This window comes from Passer domesticus, chromosome 7 (assembly GCF_036417665.1).
Source record: "Passer domesticus isolate bPasDom1 chromosome 7, bPasDom1.hap1, whole genome shotgun sequence".
Taxonomy (NCBI): Eukaryota; Metazoa; Chordata; class Aves; order Passeriformes; family Passeridae; genus Passer; species Passer domesticus.
In genome coordinates this window covers 54,858,082-54,877,425 of record NC_087480.1, presented here as the reverse complement: position 1 = coordinate 54,877,425, position 19,344 = coordinate 54,858,082, and the positions used below count along the sequence as shown (strand labels likewise).

At 45.2% G+C, this 19,344-nt stretch overlaps 1 protein-coding gene across 1 annotated transcript in view; it reads left to right on the top strand.

Moving 5' to 3' along the window:
• Nucleotides 1-6,919: 6,919 nt before the first annotated feature.
• Nucleotides 6,920-19,344, top strand: part of TRABD2B (TraB domain containing 2B) — a 260,426-nt gene continuing 248,001 nt past the window's right edge. Inside the window, exons 1-2 of the mRNA XM_064428795.1 lie at nucleotides 6,920-7,161; nucleotides 7,587-8,147. Coding sequence (XP_064284865.1) covers nucleotides 7,054-7,161; nucleotides 7,587-8,147 — 669 coding nt within the window. The 5' untranslated portion in view covers nucleotides 6,920-7,053. The remainder of the gene's footprint in view (nucleotides 7,162-7,586; nucleotides 8,148-19,344) is intronic.

The window sequence follows — 19,344 nt, the reverse complement described above, 5'->3', positions numbered from 1 at the left end:
ACATACTGGCTGTAGCATCCCCAGCAGCCCATCTATCAGGAAACACCATCACAGGCTGAAATGCAGGTGTTGAAATCCAGAGAGAAGACCATCGCCACGATGAACCTGCAAAATCATTGCTGAAGTGCTGGCATTGAACTTTGAGCCTCATGGTCTCTCAGCACCACTAGCACTAAGGCAGAGCCCTCCTCCTTAGCCTTACTTAGAAGTAATTTTATAACTTGAAGCATAACTTAACACCAAGAATTTGCACACTGGTCTGGAGGAGCAATAGCGTTGTGCTGGACCACTATTAAAAAGCAGGAATGCAGGTGACTGAACCAAAAGAATGGATGGCACAGGATGGATGAAATGAGGTCAGTAGCTATCACAGAGGGCTATGCCCAGCCTCCACTCAAAAGTGAGATGAACATCTGGTTGGGATAGTGGAGGTCCAGGCTCTAGCTGGGTTAGATTAGATCCCTTCCAAACCTACTTGTCTAAGATTCACAAAACCAAATAGACAGACTCGTATGGCATTCTGAGATTGGGGAAGTTTAGATCCTGGCCAATTTCTATTGTTAAGCTCACAAAACACTGCGATAAATAATGGAAAATGCTTCAGCTGCTATTTATTTGGGGCACTTTTACCATGTGACATCAGAAAATATTTCATGGTGGAATTTATTAACATAAAAATGGACTCAGTGAGACTTTGTGATCTATAAAACTTCCAGCTAACTAGACTTTTGGTTATCCAATCGACAGATGGTGTTTTTCTGAACTGGTTATGTTGATTCACAGCACTGAAGTGGTTACTGGAAAAAAGGACCATGAGGAGTTTAATAAGGAGCAGGCCCACACACACGCAATGAATGTGAGCCATATTCTGCCAAAAGGAAAAAAACAGCACTTTTTACACCAAATTGCCAAAATATTGGCACATTTTGCATGTCTATTACATGTTCCAAGCCACTGAAATAGGAATGCTGTTGGCAAATGAGCTACATCAGACACACACAAAACATTATTGGATTTCCTTGGAATATTCTGCTCCAGGTTTAGGCCAAAGATGCAGAGACTCTCTTTCAAAAGCACTGTCTTGGAGGGCCAGTTTAGCTGCCTTATAATAAAGACTCATCCCACTTAAAAAACCCTCCGAGGCTTCTCATTAATAAATGCCAATGAACATAATATGATACCCAGGTTGTATAAATCAATGGCAATCTAGAAACCAGGAAAAGAAAATAGAGTGAATAACAATAAGGAGTGGAGCATTTAGAGGACTCTTGAGCAGCTGAACTCACAATCATTCTCCAAACATGAAAGAGGCTTCAACTGTTTATGAAATTAAGTGGAGCTTTTGGAACTGCATACTGAACTATGTTGAACAGGAAGAAATCTCTTTGCTTATTAGGCCTCAAGGAGATAATCTGCAGTGCTATGGAAACAGCTACGGCCTTTTCTATACAGCAGGGAGATTACTTCTGTTCAGGTGGATGAGCTGCTTTCAGATCTTTTTTTTTCACAATCTCTCTATTTAATATGCTTTAGGAATGGAACAGTAGTGTTCTGCTTCACATACAGACAGAAGATCTTGAAAACACAGTCTCCATCATATTTGAGGTAGGACATCAGAGAAGGAGAGGCTTCTTTCTTCTCCATAAGCTAAAATTCAGAATATTTTTGAGAGGATGGGAAAAAGGATTGAAAAGCATATAAAGGAGCATTAATAGCACTCACCTATCCCATCATCTTGTGTGTATATATATATATCTATAGATATATATATGTGTATATATGAATGCACTAATATATATAAACATACACACATAGCTACATACACCTTCTTAGAGGTGTGCATAGGTAACAATATAGACATACACAAGCACAGACTAAACTTTATACAGAGGGAGAATGCATTCCAGAGTCTGACACTGGGAAAGGTTTTCTTCAGCTATTTACACGCCTAGTCTCAGGCAGGATGTGGTCTGTCATTGCAGAGGCCACAGCACAAGGTGAGACTTTGCAAAATGTAATACAAGCTATTAATGCTGGTTGGTCTGCAAAATTCATACCTCCTTCTTAGAAGGGAGGATGCCAGGATTGAGGGGGGATTTTCTTCAAGAACTAGATTGGTTGTTTTTGCTACACTGAGACAAAAGACGCTGAATTGGACACAGAAGGACAAACAGACAAGAAAATGTAAGATCGACTACAGTGACTACATTGTATTGCTTGCAACACACATAAAAAAAAAAAATATGTGAAACATTGAAAGAGTTGTGGTGATTCAGCAGTTTCGGCATGACAGCTTTAAGTAATGGAGGCTTGTTCATCTGACAACTGCATGTTTCAAATCATGAATTGCACGGCTGAGCAATGATGTTTTATGTGACTACAACATCAAAATCAATCTTCTGCAGGAAAATCTATTTGCCAGACACATCACAGCACAGGTGTCACAGCAAATAATAAGTCATGGCATGACAGCTAGCGGTGCAACTGCTATAGGCATAATACTTTTTTGAGTCCAGGACAGCTACAGAGAATGCCACCTGTGTATAAGAGTAAAGGAATCTAATTAGCATCTTTAATTGAACTTCAGCAGCATGATCGAACATTGAAATAAACCCTGCTCAGAGTGGTTGGACCAGAAACCTCAAGAAGTTCCTTCCAGTCTAAATTGTTCTGTGATATGCAGCATACAAGAAGACTGAATCTCATCTACCATCTCTGGCAGGAGCAGAAGACACTTTCAGCTTCATTCATAGAAAAAGGAAAAGCTGAGTTCTTACTCTTCCAGGTTTGACACAGGAGAGGTTTGGGGAGAGCCATTGGCCAGTGGAGTTCTTTACTGGAGGAAGGTTTTAAGAAATGCAAAGACTGAAATTCACCGGGTGCCTTCACATGAAATCCACTGGGTGCCTTCAAATGAAAGGCGGAGACAGTGAAATACTGCTACAGCACAGGCCAACAATATGGTGTTTTTCCTGTGAGGAAGGTGAGCAGAGAGGAGTACATTCTTTAAAAAAAAATGTTACACTTCCCTGCATGCAAACACTGATCCCTCACAAACTGTTTTCCCTCAGATCTAATAATCTTCTTTACCTGTTGGAAACTCACTGTAATTACAAGTTTCAACGCATGCTTCTCATTAACAAAGAACTCTACCCTCTATTCCATGGAGTTTTGTTTTACCTCATTAAACATATTGTTAAAGCCTCCACAAATATTTTTTATACCCACACGGACTCCCTATTGAATCTGGCTGTCTTCACTTCCTGTTTAAGCACAACTCACTTGGTAAGTTGTTGCCTCACCGCACCCCTAAAGTGGTTGCCTTTAAGTGGTTGGTGAAATGATTAATATTTATTTAGTAAGGTTCTTTGAAAATGATACATGACATAAATAACAGCTATAATTATTTATTATGCTTCCACAAAAATAATACAGCTTTTGTAAGATTAAAAGCCAATACTCCCATTAATTTTCTTTAAAATTTGTTAAAACCAAACTAACATAATCTTCCATTTGCAGCTTAGCCCTCCTTTCTCTTCACAGTTTTTAACAGTCAGTATTTTCCACCTGATTACTTCTAATCACATTGTTATACTGCTTTTACAGCCTTGGGCTTTATTACAAAGCCTCTCTGTTAGTCGAGATAGGCACAAAACAGTAGCAGGTAGGGAGCAATACACATTTTCCAAAGATCAGCACCATTATTTGGTGTTTTTGTAAATATTTACTTTAGACGAAGGCTAAATGTTACTTAAGATTTGTTCTAAACTGCTGTGTTTAAAAGTAAAAATCACGAGGACATATGGAACTCATCTGAAGGAGAAAAAAAAGTTACAATTTCACAAAAGAATTAATTTCTTTACTGTTACCAAAAAGTTGCCTTTATAAAACTTGTGGCATGCTTTTGTATCTTAGGTGGAACATCATGACACATTACATGTGGTTTTGTGGTCTCCTCTTCCCACTGCCTGAAGCTCTGGCTGCAGTTTCCCCAACCTGACTGTCCCACCAAATCTGTACACACTCTCATCGTGCTCCCACTGGGATTTCTGTTCCTGTTCCGTTCTTTTTTTTTTCCCCCCCTTCTTCTTAGTCATCTTACCCACAAGCGGCATAAATCAAGGCGAGGCCGTGTTTTCACAGCTAGACAGTTCTTGCAACATCAGGGCTGAGTTCAGGGAAATGGCTGGAAAACTTGCTATCCACACACACACACACACACACACCTGCCTTTTGGCTCATGGAAGACAAGCACAGTGCCAAAGATGTTTGTTTATTCTTGCCCTGGGTGCTTTGATATGTACGCTATCGATGAGGGCAATCGCCTCCCTCACAGCGCAGCACCCGGCACCGAGCAGGGCCTCACATCCTCACAGACCTCCCAGGCGTCTTCTCCAGGGCGTGAGATTCTGGGTCACATCACTCCTGATGTCCCTACCAGCCTCCTGACGAGGCCCCTCTGTTCTTTCACGGCTTTGGAAGAGATTTGGGTGGATCAAGTCAAAGCCATTAAGCCAGGCAAGTGCAGCCATGCCACTTTGGACGTGGCACTTGCTGAATGCAAGGAGAGTTCGCTGTGACTCAGCCCTTGTTGTGTGACATCTGCTGGGACATGGACTGCACAGCTTTCCTGCTCTGGACCTTAATTTCAGATCTGGGCACAGCTACAGTGACCAGCAGCACATTTGGGGTGGGCAGGCTGGCAGTGCGTGCTGAGGCACACTTGGGAGAAAGGTGGGGCTGCTGCACAGAGAAAGATGCTGTGGGCACATGAAGCAAGGCCCTGCCCTCCCCATCCTTGTGGGATTGTGCCATCACATCAGCAATGCCAGGGAAGTGAGTTGGTGGGGAGGGCACAAGAGCAATCACTGCCTACGAAGCAACACACACAGCTACTGCCATTCCATATCCCAACAGATATCCCACGGAGCCACAGGTGACTCCAATACCAGCCATGACTTGGTTGTCTCACTGGAGCATCCTGTGCTGCAGCGATGGGACACCCTCTGTGCTAAAAAGCCTTCTGCCTCTCTGCTCTTCTCTATTTTTCCCTTATCTGAACCATATCTCTCAGGGTGGAACCAGAAAATTGAATACTTATTTGAAATATTAAAGAACTAGAAACACAATGAGGAAAAACCAGTCCCTTACTCTGCCTGATTTTTACCTGTTTGGGAGATCTGGGAGGAGAGAGAAGAGGATGAGTGGCATTACTTAGAAAGGAGCTGCTGGTTCCAACACTGTGGCGAGGAGGATGCTCTCCTTCCAGGAGCAGTGTGCAGGGGATGCACACACAGTGGTTCCAAAGTGCCTTCCAGCAGCCTTTGTGGCTGCTTTGGTCCATCAGTCACTACAGCAACCGGGTGTCCCTCACAGTCTCCACGGGTCTCTCAGGAAGCCACATTTACACCCAGGTGGGCTTGAGTCTGTCACTGTCCTTGGCAAAACTCTGCTGGCTCCGTGCATCATAATAGTAATGACTGGGTTTCGTCATGTAAATTTTGGTAGTTTTGATAATTGTCAATACAGTGAGGAACTTGCCACTTTTGGACAGGGTTTACATTCAGGGAAGTGATGGGCAAGCCAGGATACAGATTGGCATTGCTGCACACAGCAGGATGAGGGTAATACCTGGGGCTGGACAGTGTCCTGCAGGGAGAATGGGCTATGTCCAGCACCCTGACTCCCATCCCTGGAACGGATCTGAAAGGCAGGAGTTCTGGCATGTGACGGTGACAGGCACTGTCAGCCTGTCTTCTGCTCTGAAACTCTTTAAACACAGGGTAAGTTTGTGAGTTGGAGCTGCTGAACTCAAACGCCTTCTGCAACGACCTCCACAGAGGGCTCCAGACGCCCAGGGATCCTGGAAGCGCTCCCGTCACCAAAATCACCTCAGGTCGTGCTGCTGAGGCTTTTCGGTCCAAGTGGAAGCTGGATCGCTAATGGTGCATGTTTGAAAACGACACACTTTTCCTTCCTTCCATTCTCCTGTGAAGCTCAGGAGGCAGGGGTCCCGGTGAGGACAGCTGAGGTACGGCGCTGCCGGAGCCATGCAGGGGCCACGTCCTTGTCCTGCCCTCCCCGCCGGGCTCGGAGGGGCCGGGGAGAGCCGGACATGTCCTGACCGCGCGGGTCAGCGCAGCCGGCGAGGGCTGAGCGGGGGCGCCCCGGGGAGCCGGCTGCCCTCGGTTCCTGCCCGTGACAAGCCCCGTCGGACTGACTCTGACAACTGATCGACTTTGGGGATGTCGGCACTTCTGGGTTTCGCGTTGTTGGCGTTTAACGCGAGGGACGCGCCGCGCAGGTGCCGCGGGACGGGCGGGCGCCGGGGAAGCGCCGCCGCCCCTCAGCCGCTGGGGCGCCATCGCCCCCTGGCGGCGGCCGCGGGCGGCGGGAGGCGCGGGCGGGCCGGGGCGGCTGCGCGGAACTTTCCGCCGGCGCGCGGGTCCGGCCTCCGGCGCGGGGAGCGCGGAGCGGGGCCGGGGCGCGGGGGCCGCCGCCGCCCTGCCGAGCGCCGTGCGCCTTCCGCAGGGCGCCGCGGGACCCCCTTCTCCACCGCCGAATTAAAGAAAAAAAACAGTCCAAAAAATCTTGGTTTTAAACTTTTTTACTTTCTGGCTGCTCTCCCCCCCCCCCCCCCCCGCTTCCCCCCCTCTTCTCCCCCCCCGCCCCTCTCCTCCCAACCTCCTCCCGAAGCGGCGGGGCGGGAAGGAGCGTCTCCGGTCTGCAACACCAAAGCATGGCGGAGGCTGGCGATGAGAACCGTCCTCCCCAAAGCATCCAGCGCCTCTGACAAGCCCGGAGCCAGAGGGGGTGGGGGTGGGAAAGGGCGGGAGGGGGGAGAGCATGGGAGGGAGGGGGCAGCCAGTCCTTCCCCCTGCACTTGTCAGATGCAGATGGGACTGGCAAAGTTTGTTTGAATAAAAAAAAAAAAAAAAGGCTAAAAAAAAAAAGGGGGAAGAGCAGGAGGAGGGGGGAGAAAAAAAAAAAAGATCCTAGAAATCCAAAAAGGCTCATCTGGGAAGGAGAGAGAGGAGACCGAGAGGAAGCGGGATGCAACTCAACCTGACGCTGATCTGCTTCGTCTTCGGGGGGTTCCTGCCCGACGCCGCGGCCCGGCGGGAGCAGATGGACACGGGGCAGTGCGACCTGCCCCGCTCGGTGAGCCGGGCCGGGCCGGGCCGGGGGCGCGCCGGCCCGCGGGGGATGCGCGCGTGTCCGCGGGGCGCGCGGGGGCCGCGGGCGGGACGGGGGCGCGCGGAGGGACCCCCACCCCCCCAGCCCCGCGCAGGCGGGCGCGCGCGGCCCCCACAGGTGTGGCGGCGCTGCCCCGCGTCCCCCGCGGACGGGCCCGGGGCTGTGTCCCCCGCGGCCAGCGGCGGGTCACGGCGGGACCCAGCCCCACGCGGGCCTCATGGTGCCCGTGGGCTTTGCTCGCTGCGAGCCCGCGTGGGGCTGGTGCGAGGAGATGGGGAAGCGGGAAGCCCGCTCCTCCTGCCCTGCGGGCAGCCCTGAGGGTGGCATCACTGTCTCTCCTTCCTTTGTGCCCCTCCATCACTGACCAGCCCCTCTTGTCTTCCCCGCAGCAAGGAGAGCTCAACTCCTTCCTCTGGACCATTCGCCGTGACCCCCCCGCTTATCTCTTCGGCACCATCCACGTGCCCTACACGCGAGTTTGGGACTTCATCCCTGACAACTCCAAGGCCGCCTTCCACGCCAGCTCCAGCGTCTACTTCGAGCTGGACCTCACGGACCCCTACACCATCTCGGGGCTGGCCAGCTGCCAGATGCTGCCCCACGGGGAGAACCTGCAGGACGTGCTGCCCCGGGAGCTGTACCGCCGCCTCAAGCGCCACCTGGACTACATCAAGCTGATGCTGCCCCACTGGATGACCCCGGACCAGCGGGGCAAAGGGCTCTATGCCGACTACCTCTTCAACGCCATCGCCGGGAACTGGGAGCGCAAGAGGCCCGTCTGGGTGATGCTCATGGTGAACTCCTTGACGGAGACGGACATCCGCTCCAGAGGAGTGCCGGTGCTCGATCTCTACCTCGCCCAGGAGGCCGAGAGGATGAAGAAGAAGACGGGTGCGGTGGAGCGGGTGGAGGAGCAGTGTCACCCTCTGAATGGGCTCAACTTCTCCCAGGTAAGGAGGCTTCTGGACCTCGTGTCTTATCCCAGCATGTGGGGGGTATTCCCCTTGCACTTCCATCAGCTGATGGGGGTGATGCCCAAGCTTCTGCAGCGGGGTGGTCACTCATGGGCCTCAGCAGCTTTTGTGTTGGGCTGCCTGTTCTCCATCATGCCAATCCGTGCTGCCTGCAGAAACCCCGTGATGTGCGTGGCGAGTGCGTGTGTATCACGTGTATAATTTATTTGAGGGTGTGAATGTGTGTGTCTGCTTGCCTGCCACTTGTGAGGGAAACTTACATGCTTCCCATCCTGTCCCGGAGCTGGGTAAAAAGTGATTTTGTTTTTGTTTGTTTGTTTGTTTTGAAGTAAAGCAGCTCTGTGGTACTTGTCAGGAAGAGGATGAAGCATGAACAATGAAAATAGAAATTTCCACATTGTTCAGATTGATTTAAGTACATGCAAACTGTCAGTTGTCTTTTTAGTGGTCAAAACAAAGTGGCTCATGTTGCCCTTGTACTGGGGGAAATTGAGTGCAATATGCATGGGTTTATTTCACTTTGGAGTAGGTAAATTTCAGGAAAGAGTAAAGGATGTAGGTTAAGAAACAAAAGTTATTGGTGTAACTGGAGTCCGGGATTCTTTCAATAGCTTTAGCTTTAAACAGCCAAATACTAAGCCATGGGATCTATTTCATTTCAGTGGATTAATGAGGAGCACAGTAACAGCTATTGACTTTGCCTTGCAGAACTGTTTATGTGAAATGAGATTTACTAGAAATTGAGGAAATGAATGTGTGTGGAAGAAAACAAATAATCCGGGGGAGATTTAAGATGGTCTCAGTTACTGCTATGATATTTCATTTTTAACCTGCTTTTCGTCATTAGTTTTGGACTGGTCTATTTCCAGCCTTATCTCACTGTCCTACTTTGACCAAAAAAACTCTTGGTGATGTGGGGGAATAAGGATTAAAGGACTAATCTTAGGTGTGATTAAAATGTCCTTAGAGTGCCTTCACCCCCTGCTCCCATGAAGTCCAGTAGGAGCTATTTGAAGGGGAAAAGTCTGGCTTTCACTAACATTTGGTTCATCCGATATTTCAGCTAGGAGCCTTAACTCTGCATACAGCCTTCAGAGAAGATTTGTTCCATACACTTTTGAATGTATTTTCTTGTTTATCAACAAAAATAATTAAAAGAAAGCCTCTCGGGACCTTTGCATTGTTTAACACACATAGAAATAAAGGAATTCGTTTTACACTATTCTGTCTGAAAGGTTTAAGTGCCTATCCTCTCTGTTCAGCCCCTTCTTTAAGGTGAAGTAAAAATAATTAACTATTCCAGACATCCTATAGTGTTTGGTTGTATTAGATCATAAATGGCAGTTAGAATCAAGCACATGAAAGCACCTGGTTAAAAATGTACCACTTGGAAGCCTTTTAAATGTGAATCATACATTTTTTTTCTTTTCAGAGAGAGTTAGCAGCAGAGAAAGGAAAAGGGACAGAGTACAAAACTCACTGCTGCCCTTAACCATAATTGTTTCTCTGTCCAACTTTTAAATAGAAACAAAAATTTCCCATTCATTTTGCTCCAAAAATAATCTAAAAAAGAACAGTAAAGGTATTAGTGCTATTGGCAAGCAAAGGACAGTCATTTATGCAAAACATTTGTGCTAATTAAAAGAATACATTCCATTTTAATTGTTAGAGAGAACTGACAAAGTTGCTGAAATAGATCAGTGTTCAGGAGGAATTTTCCTAGATTGAAGCTTTTTCTGGGAACAAGGCCACCAGAACAACAGGAGACAAAATTAAACAAAACAAACCAGATATTTATTTTCTTGCTTCCTCTAGATTTCCATGCATCCTGACACCTGGCTAGTTGTTTAACAATAGTAATTTGTAATGTTATCACACCGTCTGGCAGTCCTACTGCTTGGTGTATTACTGTGCTAATTTAGTGGAGTGGATTACTATTGCAAGGTTTTACCTCCCAATTCCAGGTCTTGAAGCCTTCCTTAAGCAACACGTAATTAAAACCCACTAAAATGGAAATCAGAAATTGAGCAGCTTTTGTCTCGCAGGGTGTTTGCACAGTTTGATGAGAACATCTGTGATAAATTATAGTCCCAAATCTGCTAAGGGCATCAGCGGTTTTTTACCTGTTTTCAGCATTACTGCTACAGGAACACTGCACGTTATTTCTGCATTCAGAATTCAGGTTTTAGGACTGTGCCTTGCTGAATCATGTCAATGCTTTTGTTTCCCACATCCCCAAAGTCCAGTATTTTTGCCCTAAGCAAATTAAAAAGAAAAAGACAAAAAAAGCTTTTTCCCCCTACTTCTTCTCCTCAAAGGCAGCTTTGTGCTACTGCAAATATTTAATCTGACTACATACACCAAATCTGTTAATCTGATACTGTGAGGAGGAGGAAATCTAGGAGTGGTCCCGGTGTGGTACTTGGTTTTGATCTGCTCTGAAAGAAAGTGGATACACTTGCATTTTTGACCAGGAACGATCTTTGAAACGTTCTGTTCGTGGCTTTGAAATGTTGATTGTCTTAGCCGGATAAAAAGATTAAGGTGGCTCATATAATTAGCTGCTTCCTGGAGAGCCAGCTCCTGCAGGTAGGGCAGGGAGCATTGTTTTCTATTGTAAACCCTGAAACTTTGTAGTTTGATGCTCTGCTCCCCCTGAAACCCTTGCACAGTGATTCCTGCTGCTTTTCCACATCAGTCCCTGCCTTCTGCCTCCTGCTGACCGGCCCCTCTCCTGCTTGGATCCTGGGGGGAAGTATTATCCCACCTCCTGGGATTCTGGCAGCTGCTGGTCACTCAAAGTCCAGGCCCTGGGTGTGGCTGAGCTGGTGTCAAGGCGTCTGAATCCCAGCAGAAGGCAGTGTTGGGAGCCTGGGTGCAGGGGAGTTCGTAGCAGGTTTGGGTCAGGTTGAAATTGTATTGCTCCTTAGTATTTGAAGTTTCAGGGTTTTCATGGAAGGTGGGACAGGAAGAGCTGAGGCAAGTGAAGAAGAGGAAGCAGACAAGTCTGTCTGACAGCACTGATGTTTGTGTAGAGAGTGGCCAGAAAAGGGCAAAATCAAGTTGGACAGGGCTGAGACCTGGTGAGGGGCAGATGACATTCCAGGCCTTCTTGTGGAAACCTGGCAGAGGCACTGCAGCCACTGCAGGACTCATCCCTGTGTTTTTTGTGGGCCAGCTGGGAATAGGGCTAAGCTCTCTCTCTCCTCTTTGGGACCCTCATGTGAGCCTGTGATGGGAAGCTTTCCCAGGCTGTTGTTGGAGTAAGGAGAATTGTGATGCAGCTGCTCAGGTCTGGTGCATCTTCCCTGATGGCCCAGGGTTGCTGTGGGACCCCCATCACCCTGGAGTGATGGCAGTGTGTCCCCACTGAAGATCTGTACAGTCAGCAAGGGGAAGGTCTTACTTTTGTACCCACACTGCCATTCCCTGGGGTGGGTGGCATCTCTTGCTTGTGTTTGATCCTGTTCCTCAGCAGGATCCGCTGTCCCAGACGGTGTTCATAGCTCTTCCTCCCCACTAGAACTAAAATCCCTTTCCCATCCCATCCCAAACTTGCTCTCCTCAGGGACAGTCTGCATTCAGCTCATGACAGATGCCCTAAATCCCATGGTTAGTAGGGGAAATTTTGTATCAGGGTCCAGCTTCCTGCCAGCCTGTTGGTGGGGAAGCTGTCAGGCTGGAGAGGAGCTGCCAGCACTCCCTTCTCTCCCCTTTGGCTGTTTGGGAAGCCCCGACTCTGGTCTCCTCCGGCTGGTATCATTTCCAACTGCAGGGGGAGATGTTAAATATCAAACCAGTGTTGATTGGATCAGAGACGGCCTCAAAGAAAGAAACCTCAGACTGTGCCAGATTAAACTTCACACTTCACCATTCTCCCCCTTTCATTTCTTTGCCGCCTCATTCTCTGCACAAATAAACCTCATCTCCCCGCTTTCTACCAATGAGGCAGCATTCATGGGGCAGGAATTACTTTGTTAACAAAATCAGTCTTCATTTCCCAGGTCCTGCTGTTCCATCAGACCCTGGGACATGGCAGCTTTGATTACTCTGGTGATAGGATTAGAGGGGGGAACAAGTGCTGGTTAATAAAAGGCCGATGGGTGGTCCATCATGTTTGGTCACTGACAGCTCTGCAGCCTCAAAGCTGGACCTTCAGTGCCAAAACTGTAATATACACAGTAATATGCAGGTAGGGCCACATCCTGGAATCTCTATTCAATCTGCCCTGTCCCCTTGAAAAACTAAACATTTCTGTGATCACAAAGCTGGGATTCTCCAAGCTGACAGGACCAGTGTAACTGACTTCAAGAGAAATTTACTTATTTGTCCTAATGAAAAATTTGGGCTCAAAGTTTTCTGAACTGAATTAAAGGGCTCAGTTTCAGAGCTAGCTGACTTTTGATAGTCTGTATAGTTTATATGAAAGAGTATTACTGATTTTTTTTAATATTTGAAATAAAAGTGCATTTTGTCTAGTAGAAACGGCATCTTCTTGCTTTTGTAGAATTTCAGGCTTTGTGAAGAGAGCAGGAGTCATCAAAAACAGCATTACCTGTTTTGATTGCTGAATGTTTTGAAAGAAATGCTGTTAAAGGGTTTGATTTCACATAGCTATACATAGTGCACATAGTTTTCAGCTTGCTGTCTTTTGTTAAACTATCACTCCCTTCACCCTCTTATGCCCCAGGGTAAAAAAAATCCCCCAGCAAAATTAACCTCGGGGTGGAAATTCATACAGCGAAAATAGAAATATTTCCATTTAATTCCCTTTAAATACTAGTGGGAACTGCTTTATGTCTTCACCACGGGAGCTGTTGAGGATGAAACAATGCAAGTATTAAAACTACAGTAGTGGCTGTAGCACCTGAAAGGATCAGCAGCTGATGTTTTATAGCCGTACCCACATGTAGGTGTTGCTCTGTACAGCCAGTGACCGTGTGCTCCTGCCCCACAGCCCCTTGGAAGGCTCACCCAGGCATTTGATGCCTATTAAGACAACAGCCAGTCACTAATGATGGCTCAAGGGGCAGCTGGCAATTTATCTGTTTTACTTATTGGGTATATAACTGCCAGGAGTGTTTGTACAACAGGTCAGGTGTGAGCCCTTCCTTTCCCTCTGATCCTTCACACCCTCCTTGGTAACATCCAAGCCCAAGGAAGGTGTACCTGCATCCCACGAGCAGGTCTGGAGGATTCTGGTCGTTGATTTGTTTGCAGAATTTGTGTGCTGCCTGTGATTGGTATTAGGTTAGAATTACATATTTTTAAGATGGACCTTGAAAGGGAAAAATCCCTGGAAAACAGTCTGACAGACACTCAAGGGAGTCCCTACTGTACCTGGGGCAACTTAACTTTACTGGTGTATAGAAGTCAAATAGCAGAATTGTGCCATTTTTTCCTGTGTGTGTTTGCCACCTCAGAGCTGCTAACCCCATAGGTACTGGGTTAGCCCCTGTTTAGTAAATGGTATTTTCACACTGATGATTTTCAATCTGTTCGTTACTTGCTGTCACTTTGTGATGCTGTTGCAGCAGCAGTCAGGATCCTCCTCCAGGCCCAGAGTGCTTTGCTTATAAACAGAATGAACCATTGACCTTAAAATCCTCCACTTGAAGTATAGTGCAACCTACAGTCCTCAGAAAGTCTTTAACAGCCTCCCCTCAGCTCCCTAGTGAGTAGCAATCCACGTTATAAAGTCAGCCCACATCATTCGGGCGAGTCAGAGGTTCCTGGATTGCAAAGGCCAGAAGTGATCTTAAACAAGGGCACTCACCCACCTTGCACTCCTGCAGAGAGGAGATCAGTGGCAGGGCTCCTGGCAAAGCATATTTAGGGACTTCAGAGGGACATACTGTAAAATAACAGGTTTCCCCTGTGCTGTGCTTTACACTGCAAACCCTTATTCATCTTTTCACTGTCATTAGGAGTTGATGAGACAGGTAAAAGGCAGAAGAAATCACAGTGTTACTGCTTGAGCCATGGGAACTTTGTGTGTTTTCTTTCATCCTTTGGTCTTATTAGTGAGGTTCCCTGCTTGGATGAATGACTGTAAGCTGGCATCCACAGAGGCTATAGCACAAAAATGGAGATTTTCAGCAATGACTTGTGTTTTAGAGACTTTACTGGTTTTAACTTTCAAGGGTCAGTGTTAGAAGAGCCCCATTTTGAAAGGAAACATATCTACCTTGTGTTCTCACACTTTCCCAAATCCCTCTTCCAAGTAGACAACCAGCACAGATGCTCGATGCCACTATACTTAAAATCTACAGAAAGCACTGTGAGTTGATGACAAAATTTTCTTTGTGAAGCTCTCAAATTATTTCTAGGTAGCAATTACTAAGACATTTTTTTCTGAACATTGCAACAATTTTTGAACTTAATACTCCTTCTGAAACCCCAAAAGCATTATAGTTTCCATCTCACTTGAGACACCAGAAATTAAACTGGTGCCTGCAGAGCTTAAAACTGCAGATTTCAGTATTTGAACTTAATACCTCAGATCTTGGGCTGGAATTGGAGCAAAACTATGCCCTGTGCAGAGTGCGAACAGACATGTAACTAAACTGTAAGACTGGCTGTATCCATCACAACTGCTGGTAGTTACCGTGTCTCAACACCTCCATGAATTTGCTTTTTCTGGTGCTCAAGTGAACAATACAGCTACCTTGTACAATTGTTGCTGTTTATTGGATCTAATTGTCATTTAAAGGCATAGAGAATGAAAAGTGACCTGGTTAATACCTGTCAGAAGCTCAAGCAGGAATTCACACTCATGTCTGCTGCTTTTATCACTAGTTTTTCCAACACCAGTCATTCACATTTAGATTTCCAATATTTTAGAGCTTCTGGTGCAAGTCATTTCAGGACTTCTAGCACAATATAAATGAAAGTTGGTAAAAACTTCAAATTAAAACCATGTGCTCAGCATTTTGAAATGGATGTTGTATGGCTTCAGGAGGCTCATTAGAAAAAGTATTTTTAGTTTGAATGAGATCAAAGACTCAAGATTTTCCACTCTGAGGGCCATTTAGCATAGTCCTGAACACCCCATTTCTCATCATGCATAGACTCCCATAGGCCTGAAGAAATCATCATCCCTGAAATATTGTAATTAGATTTATCATCAGTGGACCACTGGTGATCACCTCTGTCCAGGCACTGCAACAATGCTGAGGGGTTGAATAGTCTTGAAGATATCAAAAGTGAGTTTTATTCCTGACTTCCTCAAAAACAGGATTTTGCAGCCCATGCCAGTGGGTAGTAGTATTTGAAGAGACAGACTGAATCCTGTGTGTTGTACCCATTCCAGAGTCCCTTGAAGCCAGGGAAAACATGGAACCACCCCCAGAAACTCCTAGTAGTGCACAGAGAAAGGATTGTAAAAAAAGAAAAAGAAACAAATCTGATGTCTTCTTTTACTAGGCTCAGTTAGTGTGGAAGTTATGGAGCCTTCCACATGAATTCCAGTCCAGAGGTTCTTTATGCTTAGGTATGCCTGCAAAATGGGAGTTAGCTAAGATGGGGCAAAAAGATAGGAATTCAGTCATAGGCAGTTAACTGTTCGCTGTATCAACATAATTAAGGAAATAGCAATAAATGCTTTATATTTTTCCCAGATTTAATTGAACTTACTTGCTGCTGCTACCCTAACTCTTCCATTGGGGCATTTGTTGGGAGACACAGATATCTCCAATACATAAAACAGAGAAGAAGCTGCCTTCATAGAGCAAAGCAATATTCATCAGACTTCCTTAGTGAGCCAAGGAATGAGAAAAAGGAAACAAATCTTACCGTTATTTTCTAACCTCTTTCCATTTTAATAAAAGTCAAGTTATGAGGAACACAGGAAAAGTATTTCTTTCAAGTACGCGGTTCTGTGTCTTGAAAGTATCCCCTCAATATTTTAGAGACTGTACTAAATCCAAGGTCTCCATTAGGCTCCCTCACTTTTGTTAACAATCACAATGAAGACTGATTATTCTCTGTACGCTTTCTGCCACTGCACAAATTTAGCTCTCCTTTGATTTCTTGCAGCCTTTTCCTATTACAGGTGACAGCATAATAGCGATGGAGTATATTTATTTAAATGTGAGACCAAATACTCACAGTGCAGGAGTTTGCAGAGTCAGCAGAGAGGGAGAGGGCAAAAGGGTGATTTGAGAAACATGCCTGAATTTTTGAAGGTCTTTGTATTCCTGGCATGTGATTGATTTACAGTTTTAGAAATGATCGCTGAGATAAATGTTATGCCAGAAGAAAGTGTGATGGGACGTCCCAATGTGTCTTGTTGATTCTAAAACACACTAAATCAGAAATCATCACAGCACTATTAATTGTGAAAATGCTAAGCCCTACACTATGAGAGGAACTGGTCCTGACATACTGGGAGTCAAATGGGATGCTAACTTGTAGTTTGCTTTCAAGCTGAGGTAATTCTTTATTTTTGGGATATCACAGAGGCAGGGGAGGTGCAAGCGTGCAAAAAGGGCCTTAAATGTTGTTTTCATAAGAGTTAATGATACGAAAAGCCCTTCTTTTTAATAATGAATTTCCTGATTAAGACAGGAAAAAGCTAGAAATAACTTTCTCAAAAAAACTCATTGTCTGCCTGTTGGAGCAGATAACTCACTAACACCCAGAAGTGAGCAAAGTCAAGTTTTCTAATACAAAGTTACAAATCAATTTTTAAGTGGCTTACCCTTCAAACAGCTGGAATGCAGTTCAGCTCCTTCAGCATTTCACCTTTCCAGTACTAGAATACCAATGAGAAAATACCTCCTCAGTCCATGAGACCAGGTTGAAGTTGAGAGGCTCAAGGCAACAGGCCTTTGCAGGCATGAAACACTGTCCAGCTTTATGGATCAGCTTGTCCCTGCCTGTAGACTGACACTGGATTTTTACCCAGCTAATTGTGTGAGGCCAGAGAGGATTTTCTTCATTAACTTGAGTGGCTTGGCTGTGAAATGAGACATACTGTACAGTGTATAACTCAAGCTCGCTTTCAAAGGAATTTTTGTTGAAGCTGGGTATCTAGAGATATCTGAGCCTTTAACATGTAGTCATCTGAAACACACTCTAGGAACTTTGTAATTTAAGGTCAGCATTTGCACTGGTTCATGTTCCAGTAATGAAATAGTGCTTGCTTTAAAAACATACTCAATTTATATCTAAATGTATAAAGATGGGCTTTTTTCCTGAAAATGAAACTGACTGCTCTGAGCACTTGCTGTGTGTTAACTGTGGCTGGATATGCTTGGAATGGATGCACCCTGTAGGGACTGCAGCATATTATGGCTCTGAAGTGGTAAGCAAGCATCACTGATGCACTTGTACGTTCTCAAAGCTGGAAGTATTAGTTGTTGGGAATCACTTGTAGTAGTATCCTTTTGTATTTTAGGAAGTACAAAGAGCTAAAATCTCCCAAAAGGTGTTGTATTTTGGCATATTTTGGATGGGTTTTGTCATTACTGACAAAGAGATCTCAGTGGAAGATATTCCTAAGAATGCAAAACACAATCACTGAACCCACACAAGATCCCTTATCACACTCTCTCTAAAGTTGTTGCAGATTCATTTGAATTACACTGGAAAGATTTATCTCTTATTAATGGAGTACTCTTCATTTTTTAAAATTGAGTTGTTGTGCAACACATCAAATAACAATGTCATAACACATCATAAATCAGTTTGTTCACTGAAGGATTCCACATGAGTTAATCTAACATCCTGGACACAGTTCATGAGCAGTTAATTTTAGCAGTTCTCTTTGATACATATCAGTTAAAGCAAAGCAACTCCAGCCATTATGGAGTACAGTCAAAACTGGTTAACGGCAAAGCAAGTACAGACAAAGATTGTTCACAGATAAAGCCTTTGGCAGATCATTCAAGGGATCTTTGCTATATATATAGAACAATTGTAGCTCTAATCCCAGCAGTGCAGACACTCTGGGACAAAGAGAAAATACATAGACACACACACACCAAACCACAGAAGAAAACCACACACACCATTTGGTACTTGAGTCTAACAAGAAAGTAAAGCTAAAGTTCACCAACCCTGACATAGCTACCAAAGAGCTCCATGGCAAGCAGTGAGATGGGAAGAACCACCCCAGAAAAAGCATTCAGGAATTATTCCCATTGTCAGTGTGGGAGAAACTGAGAATGTTTGATTTGAAACACAAAGTCATCCAGCGGCCTGCCAAATGCCATTTATCTCAAGGTCACACAACGTAAATAACCCAAGGGTTAGCTCCAAAGCAGGAGGTAGAGCTGAACAAGAGTAGGGGAAAGGATTCCTCTCTTTTCCCTGTGGATGTTTGGCATACTACTGACAATGTTTTGAGGCCTGGCACTCCTGATGAGTCTGGTGTATTAAGAACAGTATAACAGAGCAAAAGCAGAGAACAACAGCTGAATGTAGCATTATGGAAGGGACCACGGTTTGAGACCAAGCCACTAAGCTGTCGCACATTTTCTGCAAGAATTAATCAGGGACACTAATTAGAAAGAAAAACTTCAGCAGTAAAAAAAATTCTGTTGGATGCTTAAGTCTGAAAAGATTAATCCCTGTTACACAGTAGGGACAACCAATGTTTATTTATTGTTCAGCTGAGTGGTCGCATGAATTTTTCTGTTCTTCTAAAACATGAAGTATCACAACTTTCTTACACTTTTTAAGAGAACAAGAAGTTTAGCAAGTGTCACATCAATAATCCATCATTATCAGTCAGCGAAGGAAGAGGTGTGTTTTCCCAAGAGTGCTTAGACCTGAGGGTAAAGCTTGGGATATAACTATGGGAGAATCCCAAAAGACTTGGCACCTGTTCCTCTGTTCTCTTAGGCAAAGCTCAGTGTAGTTCCCACTAAATCAAATCAAACTAGTTGGCAGTTCTTGTACTGGGAACCCAAAACTGTATCTCTTGAAACCAGGCAAGGTGTCTTTCCTGCTGGTTTATGCAGAAAGGAGTTTCATGTAGACAAATAATTTATTAAGAGAATGAGGGAGGAAAGAAATGTTAATCAATATTCTTCTAATTTATTTGTGATTTTGATAGGCTTAAAAACCAGACTGAGTACAGTTACTTGTGATTTCATGTTGATTTTTTGATGCCATGAAAAAAAAGTGAACTAAACTCACTATGTCAGAAGGAAAACTGAAAGTGTTT